This window comes from Solea senegalensis, linkage group LG1, assembly GCF_019176455.1.
Source record: "Solea senegalensis isolate Sse05_10M linkage group LG1, IFAPA_SoseM_1, whole genome shotgun sequence".
NCBI classification, from domain to species: domain Eukaryota; kingdom Metazoa; phylum Chordata; class Actinopteri; order Pleuronectiformes; family Soleidae; genus Solea; species Solea senegalensis.
This window is the reverse complement of record NC_058021.1, coordinates 14,100,465-14,115,570: the sequence shown is the minus strand read 5'-3', so window position 1 is coordinate 14,115,570 and position 15,106 is coordinate 14,100,465. Positions and strand designations below refer to the sequence as shown.

The 15,106-nt window shown below is 41.1% G+C and overlaps 2 protein-coding genes and 1 long non-coding RNA gene across 5 annotated transcripts; 1 reads left to right on the top strand and 2 right to left on the bottom strand.

Moving 5' to 3' along the window:
- The first annotated feature begins 1,176 nt into the window (after window positions 1-1,176).
- On the top strand, window positions 1,177-8,904 carry sharpin (SHANK-associated RH domain interacting protein). Of its 2 annotated transcripts, none has more exons than XM_044032135.1 (9): window positions 1,177-1,657; window positions 5,055-5,229; window positions 6,135-6,227; window positions 6,315-6,456; window positions 6,560-6,650; window positions 6,739-7,024; window positions 7,983-8,086; window positions 8,272-8,370; window positions 8,511-8,904. In XM_044032135.1, exons 1-9 carry the CDS (start codon window positions 1,394-1,396, stop codon window positions 8,568-8,570), a joined length of 1,314 nt encoding a protein of 437 aa, XP_043888070.1. In that variant the 5' UTR covers window positions 1,177-1,393; the 3' UTR covers window positions 8,571-8,904. The 2 variants fall into 2 exon arrangements, with proteins under 2 accessions (XP_043888070.1, XP_043888061.1); XM_044032126.1 differs by having other exon boundaries at window positions 8,269-8,370.
- LOC122773443 lies at window positions 3,301-4,434 on the bottom strand. The gene is made up of 2 exons (XR_006360888.1): window positions 4,330-4,434; window positions 3,301-3,591 (listed from the first exon to the last, which is right to left on the bottom strand). It is a non-coding gene; the product is annotated as an uncharacterized LOC122773443 (long non-coding RNA).
- A 131-nt stretch (window positions 8,905-9,035) lies between the features above and the next one.
- On the bottom strand, window positions 9,036-14,840 carry gpaa1 (glycosylphosphatidylinositol anchor attachment 1). 2 transcript variants are annotated; one of them, XM_044032104.1, is made up of 13 exons: window positions 14,749-14,840; window positions 14,314-14,437; window positions 13,771-13,950; window positions 13,454-13,565; window positions 13,205-13,352; window positions 12,895-12,996; window positions 12,547-12,743; window positions 12,258-12,454; window positions 12,012-12,165; window positions 11,840-11,911; window positions 11,545-11,741; window positions 11,060-11,230; window positions 9,036-10,964 (listed from the first exon to the last, which is right to left on the bottom strand). In XM_044032104.1, exons 2-13 carry the CDS (start codon window positions 14,385-14,387, stop codon window positions 10,721-10,723), a joined length of 1,848 nt encoding a protein of 615 aa, XP_043888039.1. In that variant the 5' UTR covers window positions 14,388-14,437; window positions 14,749-14,840; the 3' UTR covers window positions 9,036-10,720. The 2 variants fall into 2 exon arrangements, with proteins under 2 accessions (XP_043888039.1, XP_043888048.1); XM_044032113.1 differs by having other exon boundaries at window positions 11,545-11,738.
- Window positions 14,841-15,106: the final 266 nt, after the last annotated feature.

Sequence of the window (15,106 nt, the reverse complement as noted above, 5' to 3'; positions counted from 1 at the left end):
TAACACTGATTTATTAATTTATTTAGTGAACACAAGCCACACAAATCATTATCTACCATTTGTTTTTAACACATGTGCTCTGGGTAACTCATGTGAAAGAAATTATTGAGTCATCAGTGTTGAGTAAATCATGTCTTCACTGCATGCATGGATTTTTGCATGGAGGAGAGACACTGTCACCAAGGACGGTCTAAAATGGTCTCTCCCCTTCCTCCAAAAAGCTTCATCACTTATACACAAACATCAAAGTAAAACAAGAACAGACACCATACTTAATGTTTATGACCCTAGTAGATGTTATCTAATGTTTACCCTGATAGATGCCATTATGTGCAACCCTTAAGTTGACCTTTCCCTATCATATAATCACCCCAGCATTCATTCAATGCACATAATTGTTGTCTTACAACATTACAGGAAACAAGAAGAAAACCAGTTATTTCCCACACTCACCTGAAGTAATAATTTCCTTGAGACACTGTATGTGAATGTGTGTTAATGTGTCAGCTCAGCCTGTGACGTTAGTTTTAAGGTTGGATATTTGACAAAAATATTTAACTCCCAAACTGACCACAAAGCCACAAAGTCCTCTTCTTAGAGGTTATTCCACATGCCAAGGCCAATGGACTCTACAGAAATTTCCGATTGCATTACTAACCACTGACTTACCACTAGATACATATGTGGAATGTACCACTAAAAACATTTGTGTTTTCTTCAATATTGGTGCTTCTTATATTTTATATTGTTACTACTATTCTTAAAATACCTGTTTTTGTTTTTGTTTTGTTTTTCAGTAGCTCCCCCAATAGACCATAGAACCATAATGGACATACATTGTATTGTCTGTGAAGATTCACATGTATCCAGGTCAGCTTTAAATCAGGAAAAACTATACTTGTTTGTACATTCTTAAAGAAATTTCACATAATTTTGTTATTTAAGGTTAAAAAGGTTACACAATGCTTTTACAAAATAATCATAGAATTAATTCATAATAAAATAATAATATAATATACATTTATAAAATTAAGACCCAATAAAAGCGCACATGTAAATACACGTTTTATGTGCTTTAAGAGTTAACATTAAAATCTTAACGTAGGAGAGCATGAATGTATACATTTTCTGTTTGGCCTCCACTGCCACGTTCCTCCACGGACATAAATAAGGAACGTACTCCCGAACTTCCTGTTGTGTTTTCGCTCAGCGCTTTGGTCAGGCAGATATGGAAGACTCTGCAAGGCGAGGAGAAAACCATAGCCTTCCAGTGAAGAGGCACGTTCTTTCCAAACACCGGGGAACATTTTAAACCTCACAGCAGCCGCTGCCAGCACTCACAACAGGCGAGAGGCGTCAGACACCCCATAATCCCGAGTCTGGTGCCCGCGACATGGCACTCAGCTCGGGCGGTTGGGCTCCTCCAGCCCCGGTCCCTGCCTCGTCACAGCAAGCTGTATGCGGCGGGCCTACGCCAACAGCGTGTTGCACTACTGTTCTCATGTCGGTCCGTGTTTCTGTGTGTCATTCCGGGATACGACCCTTGTGCCTCCCCGGTGCAGGCAGCGAGACTCTGCGCCTCCAGCTCAGCATGGACCCGATCCGGGCCGGAGAGTTCAGACTGGCGCTGCGAGATACGAGCGGAAACCGCTGTGTGGTGAGAGCTTACATACATACTTACACACACCTGTTTGTTTTAAAAGAAATATGTACTGTCTGTCACTATGCGCTTTATATACGTTTGTCGTGAACCACTGAAACATATTTGTATTTTATGTCAACATGGGCCTGTTCACGTCGTTATATGATCAGACTACCAGAGACATGAAGCTCCACAGTACGTGGTAACATCGGGGCAGGTGGTTTCAAGTTAATATGTCTTCACCCATTGGAGACTTCTTTATGTACACCTGCTCAGATTCTGGATCATAGGGATAGCCCGATAACACTGTCCAAGTACAATACCGATTTCACAACATCGAGTCTGCCAATATCAATAATTTGTCATTTACATCTTCCCAGAGATTGGGTTATTGGGTTGGGAATCGCTAATGGATTGTGGCAGATCTATTGTGCTTGACGTTTTTAATTCTGATGTATGACCCAGTGATTTTGACCAGTAAATGGTTTGTATTTATATAGCGCTTTTCTAGTCTTGATGACCACTCAAAGCTGACCAGTATCAGACCGTGGTGATATGGCAATGGTTCATAATCCAATTACCTATCAGCCATTCCCATGGCAGCAAGTCACTGCATTGAGGCATGTCGACATGGTCTGAACAACCTGCTGAAGTTCAAACTGAGCATCCGAGTTGAAACTATAGGTGATTTTTAAGTGACCTTGAAAGTGGTATGGTTGTTGGTGCCAGATAGGCTAGTCTGAGTATTTCAGAAATTGCTTATGTTTTTCACTCACAACCATCTTCTAGTTTACAAAGACTGGTCAAAAAAAATCTTGTAAGCAGCAGTTCTCTGGGCTAAAATGCCCAGTCAATGTCAGACGAGAATGATCACACTGGTCTGAGGTGATGGAAAGGCAACAAAAACTCAAATAACCACTCAAAAGTTTGATGGCAGATGAGCGCAGCCGAAGATTACACCAGGTACCACTCCTGACAGTTATGAGGTGTCCACCTGTGTACCTAAAAATGAGACTGGTGAGTGTATATGTTTCTGAAAAACCAGATGATCAGATGATTATTGATTTCAACATTATAGATCAGACTATGGGGGACATGCAGCTCTGCAGATTCAGATTAGGGGCTAAATTCACATCAGATTTTTCTGAGTGCATTTCTGCAGGTGGTAGCAACTTGCAACATCACCCAAGGATTTCCCCCTGTATCCACTATAACATTAGTATGTGTCACATGTATAATAAAACCCCTAGAGACTAAATACCTTCCCCAAGGGGGGTTATGTTTTCACTGTACTTGAGGAGTCAAACTCAAAACATTGAAGCTGGACTTACATTTGCTGGGGTTGTAGGTTATTGCCCAAGGAAGGAATGATTATAGTGTATTTTGGTGAGTTTCAAGTAGTTCTCATCTGTCAATGAGGAAGCACTGAGCACAAAGCTTCTCAGTTTTCCACACTGCCAGTACTATATGTAACTAATATAAACTATAAACCAATACAACGCTCTATCTTGCAAGATAAACAATTATAAACAAATTCTTGAATCCTGATTCATTTCTTTGGTGATTCATGTCTGAATCTCAACCAAAAGTCCCCTCAAAATCCCAGGCTTTGTTTTTTGATTTATGTTGCTCACAGACAAATGCAGCCAAACACCACATAACATTCATATTGTTAACAGCCTAGAACTGCTGTCTGTGATTTTATGAATTCTGTAGTATACAGAGTTTTTATTTTCACTTTCATTTTCAGCACAACTCTCAACCACAACACGTTCAATTGCGTTAGGGGAAGTCATTTATCTGTGAGACTCTCCTGAATTTAGTCGGAAAGCATGTGGGTTGTTTTTCCTCTTTGGTGTTTCCTCTACAAACAAACCAAAATAGATATTCTTCTTGTCATATATGATTCAAGCACCTTTTCACTTTCCTTTCAGTATTTTGCTGGAACACTGTTAAAAAAGAGAGAGAGAGATTAACAAACACAGGATTCAAGAGTCCAATTTAAGCCCTGTAATCTCTAATTAAATGATTTTCTTATCAGATAACACTGAAACCATGAAACCAGAAAATTCTTAGAATAAGCTTTGACTGCATGCTGATGTTTGGTGTGGTTATGGTGAATGGTGCCTTTGCACAAAGGATGTATTTACAGGAATCAAAACAAAAAGACTATAATCCGAAGATGGTAAACTCCAAGTATAATATAAAGCAGTAGTGAGTTTAATGCAAGGTTGTTATTATTTGAAAATATAAGTGTGTCTTTGTACAATGTTGCTCTGCTCAGAGACTGATGGGACACATCTTGGTACATAAACAACTGCTTCCCTCTCTTTCAGTATTACAGACGATTTTTGACAATAGTCAAATCAAGCACCCAGCTATTGACAATGACTGATCATTCTTGAAGTTACCCTTATTTTGCACTCTGCCGGTCACTCCACATAACTCTCTTTTTGTCAGGTTCACTGTGTGCCATCTTCCCAAAAATCTGACATGCTTTAAATCAGCTTTTCATCTAATGTCAAACAGATTCCCCCTCCTGCTGTTGAGATGCTTCTTTCATGATTTACATAGTTTTACTTTGATCTCAGCTTCTTATGTTTGAACTCAGCCGAGTCTGTTCACTCACACGCGCACACACACACACACACACACGCACTGTCTGGTAGGAGATAAAGCCCTCTTACCTGTGTTTGTCCTGTACCTTGTTTACCTTCATTGCCACAATGAAAGTCTAAAGATTATATTCGACAAGCCCTTTGCTGTTCCCACCCAAAGATTAGGTAAGTCGCTCAGGCACACAAATCAGTTTTGCAACACATTTCAGTCGGCTTTGGCGCAAAAGTGAGAGTTCCAATGACAAATAGATGAATAATAAATACATTTGTGAGACAATATTCCACAGATGTACAACTTATGTTGCATTCATTCACAGAAAGGTATTCAAGTGTACGGAATTCAAAGATATACTGCAGTGGTATGAGCAAAACTGTTAAGCATAAAACTATTTTAACTTGTGATGCACAGAACAGGATCCTTTTATTGACAAATTTGTGATGGTGTAACTGTTGCGTTGTACTTTTCTCTCACCCGGCAAGACACAGTTTCCCCATTTTATTTCTTTATAGACTGAATATACTGTGGGGACAGCCTTTCTGCATGGAATTTGCATGTTCTCCCCGTGTGTGCGTGGGTCTTCTCCAGGTTTTCTGGTTTCCTCCCACAGTCCAAAAACATTATGTGGATTAGGCAAATTGGACCCTCTAAATTGACATAGGTGTGAATGTGGGCGTGCATGGTTGTTTGTCTCTATATTTGTCAATGTGATGGACTGGTGATCTGTCCACGGTGCACCCCGCCTATTACTCTATGTCAGCTGAGATTGGCACAGCTTTTTTTTTATCTCCCTCAGTTCATTGCTGAGTTTGACCTGCGCGCTGTTCAGTATGAAGTCAAGTCACCTCGCTGCCATGAGATGCGTTATGCGGCTCCACCTCACGACTGCATTCGCTTCAACTTCCGCTGCGACCGCGAGGCTGAGGAGTGGGCCACAGTGGTGATGTCATCGCTCAGAGAGGCACATAGAGGTCAGCATGACACCTGTCTTCTTTATTCCCCTATGACCTATTTGATATTTGAAACAAGACGCACGCTTAATAACTGAACTTTGTGATCCCTAAATGGTTACTAAATTGGTCGTTCTTGTAATTGTCACACAGACGATAATTTCTTAAGGAGAAATAGCTCTTAGATAATAAAGATTTATTGGTTATCTCATTTTTTCAAACATAAAATCACCAGTTATTAAGTGGACATTATAGTCTTTTAACTCAGTTTGAGCTGTTGGCTTTTACTATTTTTTTATTGTCTTTTGTGTCTGTGTACAGCACATTGGCTGTAAAGGCTTTAAAGTGCTTTATATAAATAAAGTTGGATTGGATAAAAGAAGAAAGACAAACTTCATGATGCCACTTGAAAAACAATTATAATAGTTAGTTCTTTCGACCTTTAGGCTACATATAAAATATGGTTAAACCACCAATTCTATGTATAGGCATAGATAAAACTGAATAGAAGGGTTAACATGAATGGTTTCATCTGATTAAATAATAAAGAACACCAGGGTTGGACCTTCAGTTCTTTCCCACACTTTCCCACACCCATCTTAATAAATATTTGTAACACACACTTGTGAATAGTGTTCAGTTTTTATCTGTTTTGCAGGTGATGTTTGAATATAAGGAAAACAAAGAGAAGAAATCGCTGTCTGCTACTGTAATCTGGGACATATTAAGAAATGATTAGATGAAGTCTAATGTAAGAAATAAAGTAAACTTGTGTTGACAGTTATTCAATTTCCTTCTCCATGTGAATAATTAAATGTATAGTACCTAAGAAAAATATAAATGAGACTTTTCCTTTTCCCTGTGATGCATCTAGAATAAAGTCTGATATCAGTTGATATTGTTGTCGCATCTCTCTACTCTGACAGTTGCAAATATAAACACGTACGAATCCGATGGAAAACAGAATCACACGGCAGCAGCTCTGGAGCGGTGGAGTTCAGCCTCACTGCCACTCACCGGTGAGTGTCACTGCATGTCATCCTGTGGCATTTCTCCCAAAACATACCCAAAACATGCTCCAAATGTCACTCTTGTCAAATTTTTAGAAGAGCTGTGCTTGGAGCTCGCCAGGGCAATCGAAGCAGGTGACACTCAAGCTGCTTCCCAGCATGCATCTGCTCTGGCTCGACAGAAAGCAGTGCTGACAATTCAGCTGTCGGAGAAGAACTACGCTGACGGGGAGATTAGGTGAGCGGTGTGAGGATGGGAAGGTGTGAGTAGCGGTCACTGCGACAGATGAGTCTCTCAGGTTTTGTATTTGTTACTTAACCGCGTCATATTTGTGTTACAGTTTATCTGTAGTAGTGGAGGATGTGTCATCTTCCTGTTGTGTCACAGTGAAAGTGTTTCCGTACATGACAGTGGCTGCTCTCAAGCAACAGGTTAAGACTAATCTATCCATCTTGAATTTAAAAATATCACATGGTGGCTTCTGCAGCTCCACTGAATCCCTCTGTTCTTCTTCTTCAGGTTTTCCTCGAGTACGGTTTCCACCCTCGCGTGCAGCGCTGGGTGATCGGTCAGTGTTTGTGCACAGAGCCGAGGTCGTTGGCATCGTACGGTGTGCAGAAGGACGGTGACACGGCGTACCTCTACCTGATCTCTGCCCGGCAGGCCCGCGTCACTCGCCAGCTTTTCCAGCAGGACCTGGAGAGTTCTCTCCTCGCCCCACCTCTCCCCCCGGGCAATGGACCCACCTCGCAAGATTGGAGGGCTTACAGCACTCTGCCCTCAAGGCTATCGCACGACAACCAGGGTCAGTTCAATATATGTTACCTTTGTGTCACAGTTGTGGCAAAAATGTTGAAGGACAAAAACTGAATTTCAGAAACCAACTCTCTGAATTTCAGCCAAACTTGTCCCCGAACTTCTTTCAACCGATCACTTGCTAAAGACCAGACTGAAATCATCAAATCCAGCTGAACCTCACCAGAGCAGATATTGTGTGTCTGGGGAAATCTGTGGATTAGACAGATTCAGTCAGCCATACATAAGAAAAGAATTACAAAATTTCAACTTGGATGAATTTATTTATTTATTTATTTGTTTATTTATTTATTTATTTCGGTCATGACATTTAGATCACTCATCACACAGCAGTGCAGTTCACACAACTGTGTGTGTGTGTGTGTGTGTGTGTGTGTGTGTGTGTGTGTGTGTGTGTGTGTGTGTGTGTGTGTGTGTGTGTGTGTGTGTGTGTGTGTGTGTGTGTGTGTGTGTACACATATGTGTATGTGTATATATATATATATATATACATATATATATATATATATATATATATATATATATATACATATATATATATATACATATGTTTACACACATATAAATAAAACAATGTCCCACACTGTTAATCTGATATACAGTAGAATGTAAGTATGTAAGTAAAGATATAAGATTACTGTGATTGATATCGCAAATAAGTACACAGATTAAAATCAACTTTACATAAGAGCCACATTAAAAATGATGGTAGAATAAAAGAAGGGTTGTAAAGGAATAGCAAAGAATCAAGGGACCATAAGTAATAGAGGTGAACGTTCCACAGTTTGGGCCCAACTGTCTGCAACGCTCGGTCACCTCTGGTTTAATAAACGTGGGCCCTTAGGACGGTTAATGAATCGATACTGAATGAGCTGAGGGGCAGATTTAGTGTGTTGTGGACGAGGAGGTCAGCGATCTAATGGGATGTTTCTTCTCCTCATCTTAAGGGAGCACAAGTGGAGGTTGTGACAGACCAGGTGACATCAAAGATGTCCTCAACTTAGAGAACTTGAGACTTAATGATCACACCAACAAAGCCAGTAAAACCCAGGTACTGTTTGCGATCTTTCTATATCATCAATAATTTGTGCAATATCTCATTATCATTCACAGGAAGAGCTGCTGCGTGATTCTGTATGCATCCTGTCATAATCTATGAGCTGTCAGACTCTAAATTAGTAGTAGTAAAAATTACCCTGATCCTGATTAGTGCTTCAACTCTTGTCCTCTCAGCAGACAGAGTGGGCTTGTCCCTCATGCACTTTCATCAACAAAATGTCTCGTCCGGGCTGTGAGATCTGTGCCACAGCCAGACCCGACACACACACCCTGCAGGTAAAACATGAAATCTTACAATGTTCTCTGTTCTCTTTTTTTGTGATAACACTGTGTCTCTGAATTCATGCAAACTCCGAAGTTCACTTTTAATCACGTCACACGTCTTGAGTCGCTCTCTGTATTCGTCTCTCACTCAGGACAAAGGAAGGAGAGAGGACCGCGGTGAGTCCGGTTTAAGCGGCGGCAGCAGCAGCTGACTGCTCGTCATCACCCTCTGGTTACAATCTCTGACATACTTGCACACACGCACACACAGGATACTGCATCCCCACCACCACCACCACCACATACATGTTGACAAAATACTTGCATCGGAACCTCGAAGTGCACTGAGAGTTCTCCGCTGAGGATTTGGAGCGTTGGACGCACTGTAGCATGACGTGATGGTCGAGGCTCAGGTGATGAACTGCAACATCAAGCTTCGAGCATCCACACAGACACACCATGACACACATCTGTATTTGGCCAGACCTCTTTCTTATTTATTTCATAGTGTGTGTGTGTGTGTGTGTGTGTGTGTGTGTGAGTGACTGTGTGCGTCTGTGAGACTGTGTGTGTGTGTTGACTAATATTTATTTTAGAGGAGAGAGAGAGGTGATATAAGTTCTTTGCATCCGATTGTGTTTGGAGACGAGGACACGTCGTACATGTTTTTGTTTTTGTTTTGGTTTGTGCCAGCTGTGAAGTGAGAGGAAAGCCTTGGGTGAATGCCCTCCTCTCTTCAGGTGTGTTGTCTTTTGGTGCCAAAATGTTTAGGAATGGAAACGTGGAAAAAGAACAAGAAAAGGAATGTTGCATTTACAGGGTCGACAAGTGCTTTTATTTTTTTATAACATTGTATTAAGTGTGTTATTTTTATTATCAAGATGCATTGAATAATCGATGTTCATTTTATCGGTCGGTTTTGATTTTACGAGAGTCTCTCTGGGCTGTGACAGCAATGGAATGACCTGTTTCCAGTACATAATACTGTAAAAAAACAACTTACATTAGCAGAATAAACATAATGCAACTAAACAAATCTGTTTATCCATCTATTTTTCTGTCTGCCTGTTTGAAGGACTAAATGGTAGTTCTCCACCAGTGCAGTCTTTTATGAGTTATTTTTATCCTGCTGTTGGTCCAGACTGAAGTATCTCAACTATTCAATTGCTATGAAATTCTTGAGACTGCGTGTTTACATTGGCAGCAATATTCTGTTTATCAGATAAAGGCTGTAATTTTGGCTTTTATTGAAATTTCATGACCCATTTTGAGAGCTTACAACCATTTGTGGCAGCAACCACAAATGAAATAGATTTTGATGATCCTTCGCTGTTCTCTCTTGCCACCATCTGGTTACATGTTGTTGTTTTTGTTTTTTTTACACATTATCTTTGATGTCCCTCAACGAGATTAATTGGGGGAAAAAAGAAAAATGTTAACATTCCTGTTACCCAGATGGTCTTAATCACTGTGGAGATCCACTCCGCTGGCCTCTAGCCACAGCACGCAGTTGACAAGATTTATTATTCACAGTGCAGCCTCCACAGAGCTGCTATTTTGTTTCCAAGTTCAAAGTTTACTACAAAGTACTACAAAGTTTACACTGTAGTAGTTTCAAATCACGAGTTGTGTTAATGCAGCATATATTGCGTTATATTCTTTGGTGAACCACATTTTGATTAAGATATTTGCAACTTACACATAAAGCACGTAAAGTAAGTATTAACGGGTAAGTATTTTGCTCCAAACACAGAATCCAATCTTTTTCAGGCTTTTATTTTAGCATTTATAAATAATAAAAAAAAAAAAGACGGTTTCAAAACAAGTACAAAATATATTAGTGATTATGTAGTGAACGACCTTATTAGTTTCTTCTGTTTACTGTGAGAGTAAACCACGTTGTTGTTGTTGTTGAAACTACTTCAGTCATTACAGTTCTGCTAAATAAAAGGCAGTGCAGTTTCAGTGAAAGAAAATAAATTAACCACATTCTGATTGTTCTTTCAGAGAAGGCCATCGAACTGAAACTTGACTATGATAAGATCATCACCTCCACATCATTTTGTGATATTTAAAAAAAAGAAAGAAAAAAAAAAAGTCCCTTATGCTTGATCCAAATTGCATGTTTTAAGATGATGTCAAGTGTTTTAAGAACAAAATAGCTTCAGCAAATACTTAAAAGTCCAAAACACTATCTTAAAAAAAACAAAAAAAAACACGAGTCACTGCAGTCTTATCAAGTCAATGACAGATGTGTTATCTTCGTCATACTTCCTCCACTGCAGACAAACCTGAGAACACCCCAAAGTTTTTTGTTTTTTTTTAATTCCTGTCAGCCTGCAATAGTGTTCAGGACTGGCATTCACTTCCAGAAGAGGATGTTCCAGAAAAGCAGCCAGCAAGGATAGACCAGCACGGCGATCAGTGGGTAAACCAGAGAGCCATACAGGTAGTGGTCCAGGATGCCCTGTGAGATGACTGACAGGTAGAGCAACCACCCTTCCTGGAAGCTGATGGGCATTTCCTGTAGCTCATGGAAGAAAAAAACTGAATAGAGGAGGGTGCAGGCTGGACTGAGAATGACCAAGACGAAGGCTGACAAAACCCTAAAGGTAAGTAGAAGAGAATTGTTGAGTATTATTTTATTAGGACTTACACGAGGCAGTTCTGAGCCACATTTAACAAAATATCAGTCTCTTACTTTGGGACGTGGGGTGTGACGAAGGCGGCCACAGGCACCAGGGTGAGAGCCAGGATGAAGCCCAGGGAGAAGTTAATGAGGGCGGTGCAACCTAACAGCACAGCCAGGTAAAGCACTGCCACCAGCTTCAGCACTCTCCAGCCCTGCTCTGTCCCTTCACCTGTGAGGAGTCTGTAACAGAAACGCCACAAATACCTGCTCACACTTCTGCATTAACTGCACCAACAATGAGGTTACACAAATGTTACATGTATAGGTGTGGAACCTTTTTAGGAGCTGTTCACATTCGGGCTGGACATTTTGAGGAAAATATCTAATAGCAGACTTTCTGACATTGTGATTTGATTTTCAGGAAAAAAAAAAAAAATCTAAATTGTTCCAAATTTACATTTTGTTTTGAAATCTGAAGTCATTTGTAAAGCCAGGAAGAGAATATTAAAACTGTATTAAAAGTACAAAAAGGAACAGGCTGTAGCAGGTTTCACCTGTTTGTGTTATGAGGCAAAGCCAGGCCCGCTGTGTAAATGGCAATGGCCGTCAAGACCACAGCCTCAGTCTCAGACACGGGGAAATGTTCAACAGCCATCTCCTGAAAACGAATTGGCAGCATATACAGAGCCACTCCAGTCAGGTGGCTGATCACCAGAGGAGTCAACACAGACAGCACTCCCGGACTGGACTGCTGAAAGGAAGCAGAGTTTATTCAAGCGATGATTTGTCAACTCCAGGATGGTGATTATTTCAATATCTGCCAAGATGTTTGGGATGTGTGTCTCTAACCTGGTCAATGTCGGTGTCTCCGTCTTCTGTTCTAGGTGGTGGAGTCACAAGTTGGACCCACAAGTCTAAGGCCTGTAGCATTGTCAAGGGATTATATAAAAACCATATTAGTAATAATCTGTAAGTAATCTGACATTATTAAACTGTAAGTAAAATGATCATGAAAGGATACACGAAGCAGCAGGATAACAGCGAGCAGGCCAAAGGCAGGCATGTAGTAGCCAATGGAGACAAAATGAGAGAGTGAGGGCATGAGGTAGAAGAAGTAGGACTGGTGCAGGCGCTCCAAGAGGTTATTCAGCTTACGATACATTCCTTCCAGAAGCCTAAAAGGATGACAAAAACACATGTTATCAGCTTGTAAAATGTGTAATTCCAGAGATTAAACGTTTAAGAGGAAATTAAGTCTTGCTCTGACCGGCCAATGGTTGTGGCGTCCGTCTTGTCCTGGCGGAAGCTGTTGACACCCTTGATGGTGGCAGCTTCAATGTGGTAGCGCAGGAACAGGCCATGATCCCCCCAAGGCCGCCCACTGGCCTGCTTCATCACCATAAGCATCATGGTCTGGACTGCATGACTGTAGCCAGATACACTGTCCCAATCATTCCTCTGCAGCTGTAGAAAAAGAAGAATGGCAATCCTAAATGGGCTCATCCTACACCACTCCCAGAAAATAGGGACTATGCCGAGCATTGACAAGATCTTACCTTGCCCTGGATGGTGCAAAGAACTCCTATCTTCTGGCAGAAGGCATAGAAGAGGTTAGCTAAGTCCAGGTTGGGTAACTGGCCATTGAGGCCTTCCAGGACCAGATCCAAACTGGTGACAACATTACTGCTGAGCTCCAAGGACAGAGCTGCCTGAATTGAACCACCACGGCCCTGAAGCGGAGACCAGTCCATACCTAGATGAACATGTGGAGAACGAAATCTCAGTTGAGGAAGTCACTGTTTCTGTTTTGAATCATCTCTGAAATTGGTGAATAGATAATTAAAGCAAAGACAAACACACTATATGTTGATACAGTGTGGACGCAGGTGAAAGCAGGAACTGACCTGTCGTGTTGGTGTGGTGATAGCCCTCCAGCCAGGCCTGCATACCAATCAGATCATGCTCATTTATGAGGAAGATGATGTCCTTGGCCAAGTAAATCTGATCTATTGAGAAAAGATCGAGAAATAAACAACAACATTCAAGTCCCATTCAGTTTTGTTGAGGCCTTCCAACTTTATAAACCTACAATGCTCAAAAGAACTGCGTGAGAGGATAATGCACAAATTATCCAGTATATAGTGTATGTATCTTGATTTGTGATTGTATGTAGGTGAAGGAAGATGAAGACTACTCAGTCTGAGGTTTACTCACTCCTAAAGTACTGTGCCAAACCGAGCAGCAGTCCCACAGCCTGGTTGTTTTCGTCACCAGGGCTGCATGGAGCAGTCAACACAAGGGCTTCAGTCCTTGGAGCTCTGGGGGCACGAAGGATCCCATACACATTTGTGCCTTTAACCATCTGAGTAGAAAGTGTGAGATGAAGATAGTCAGTTGCCAAAGGCAGAAAAGAGAAGCACAAATAATATAAAAAAATGTAACAATCTTACATCGCAAACTCACATATCTCTCTTTATTTTCATCAGGAAAGGGCAGAGTACGAGAAAAGCGCTGTGTAAACACCTCAAGACCTCTGGCCTGCATGGTCTTCACTAACCAATCCACTGGCATCCCACTGCAGAGAAACAACTGGTCACACTACAGCACATAAAGGGTCACAGAGGTTTAAAGGTCTTTGAATAGATCTTTAACACAAGGTCCAGTCAGACTCTGGTGAGACATAGCATCACAAAATTAACACATTTTGTTTTTAATAATCCTGCAAATCAGATTATGTTCAGGCATTCTGGTGTGTTTAAATAAAGCTGCATGTCACTTACCCTGTTTTCTTCTTATGAGCAGAAAACTCTCTGCCAGTGGCCAGCGCCCTCTCTCCTGCAGGAAACCGCTCCTCCACCATTGTAGACCCCATGGCATTCTCTGACATGTACGTCCGCAGGGTAAATGGCTCGAAAGATAAACCCATGAACCAGGCCACGCCCGCCATGTAACAGACGATACTGACATGGAGGCAAAGAAGTGACAGGTAAACACATAAGATATATACACAGCTCAGATTTTTGTGGTGATGAGAGAAACTAAATGGCTTTATTGGAGGTTTTCACACATGGTCGCAACCTGTTTCCAAGTCAGGGGAGGAATCAATGCATGAAGAGACACTGGCAGCAAGATGCTAGTACATTGCTGTAGAAAAGTGTATTGTGGTATGTACTGCACAACAGACGTGTGTGAGGGAGAGATATATCTGAGATGCCTGGCCTCGCTGTCTCTTTAATGTCACTTTACATCCCTTTGAGGTCGCTTGACTGATTTCCCAATACATCAAAACCCATGGTATCATGTGCTCTTTAATAGAAACTCACCAGATGGGGGCATTCAGGCGGGTGAGCAGGCCGATCAACGCCCGTCTTCTATTTGGGTCAGACAACAGTCCCATGTTGTTGTTGTCTGCTGTAATATAGTCCTGAAGCCTGGACACACTGGACCCTGAAGGCAGCACACACACTTAAACTGCACAATTCTTTTATGATTTCAGATTTAACAGATCATTTATAACGGATAACGTCAAAGCTGACCGCCATGGTTTTTTATAGAACGATCTATTATCCAGAAAAGAAATAGTTGTGTATTTTCTGCTGCAGCAGCTCTTGACAGCTTTGTGGTTAGCCTTCTGTTAGCTAGCAGGCTGACAACATGGTAGAATACTAGAAACCTCTGTTCTACGCAAAACACAGCCAGGTATTCATACATATGTCGTCGATTTTTCATAACTTTGCAATATATGCATTTACACGTACCTCCTTTCAGGGTACAGTCGGTTACATCCACCTCCCGAGGTGAGGCTCATTCACTACACACACAGGAGCCGCTGGGCTAAATGCTATTAATTTCCTTGTTCCGGCGAGAACATTATGTGGCGGACTGACTTCCGGTTCCGTTCAAAATATTGCTTTTAAAGAATAAAGGAACCAAATAAATTTAAATGGTTGCAGAACAATCAATTACTTATTTAAATACTAAATCATCTGTGTGCATTAAAATGCTCAATTAAGTGCTGTTCACCATTATGCAGATAAAAACCACCACACAATAAAGACAAGTCAGTTTGAGCCTGGTATTTGTATGATGACAAATACTTTAATGTTTAAATACAGT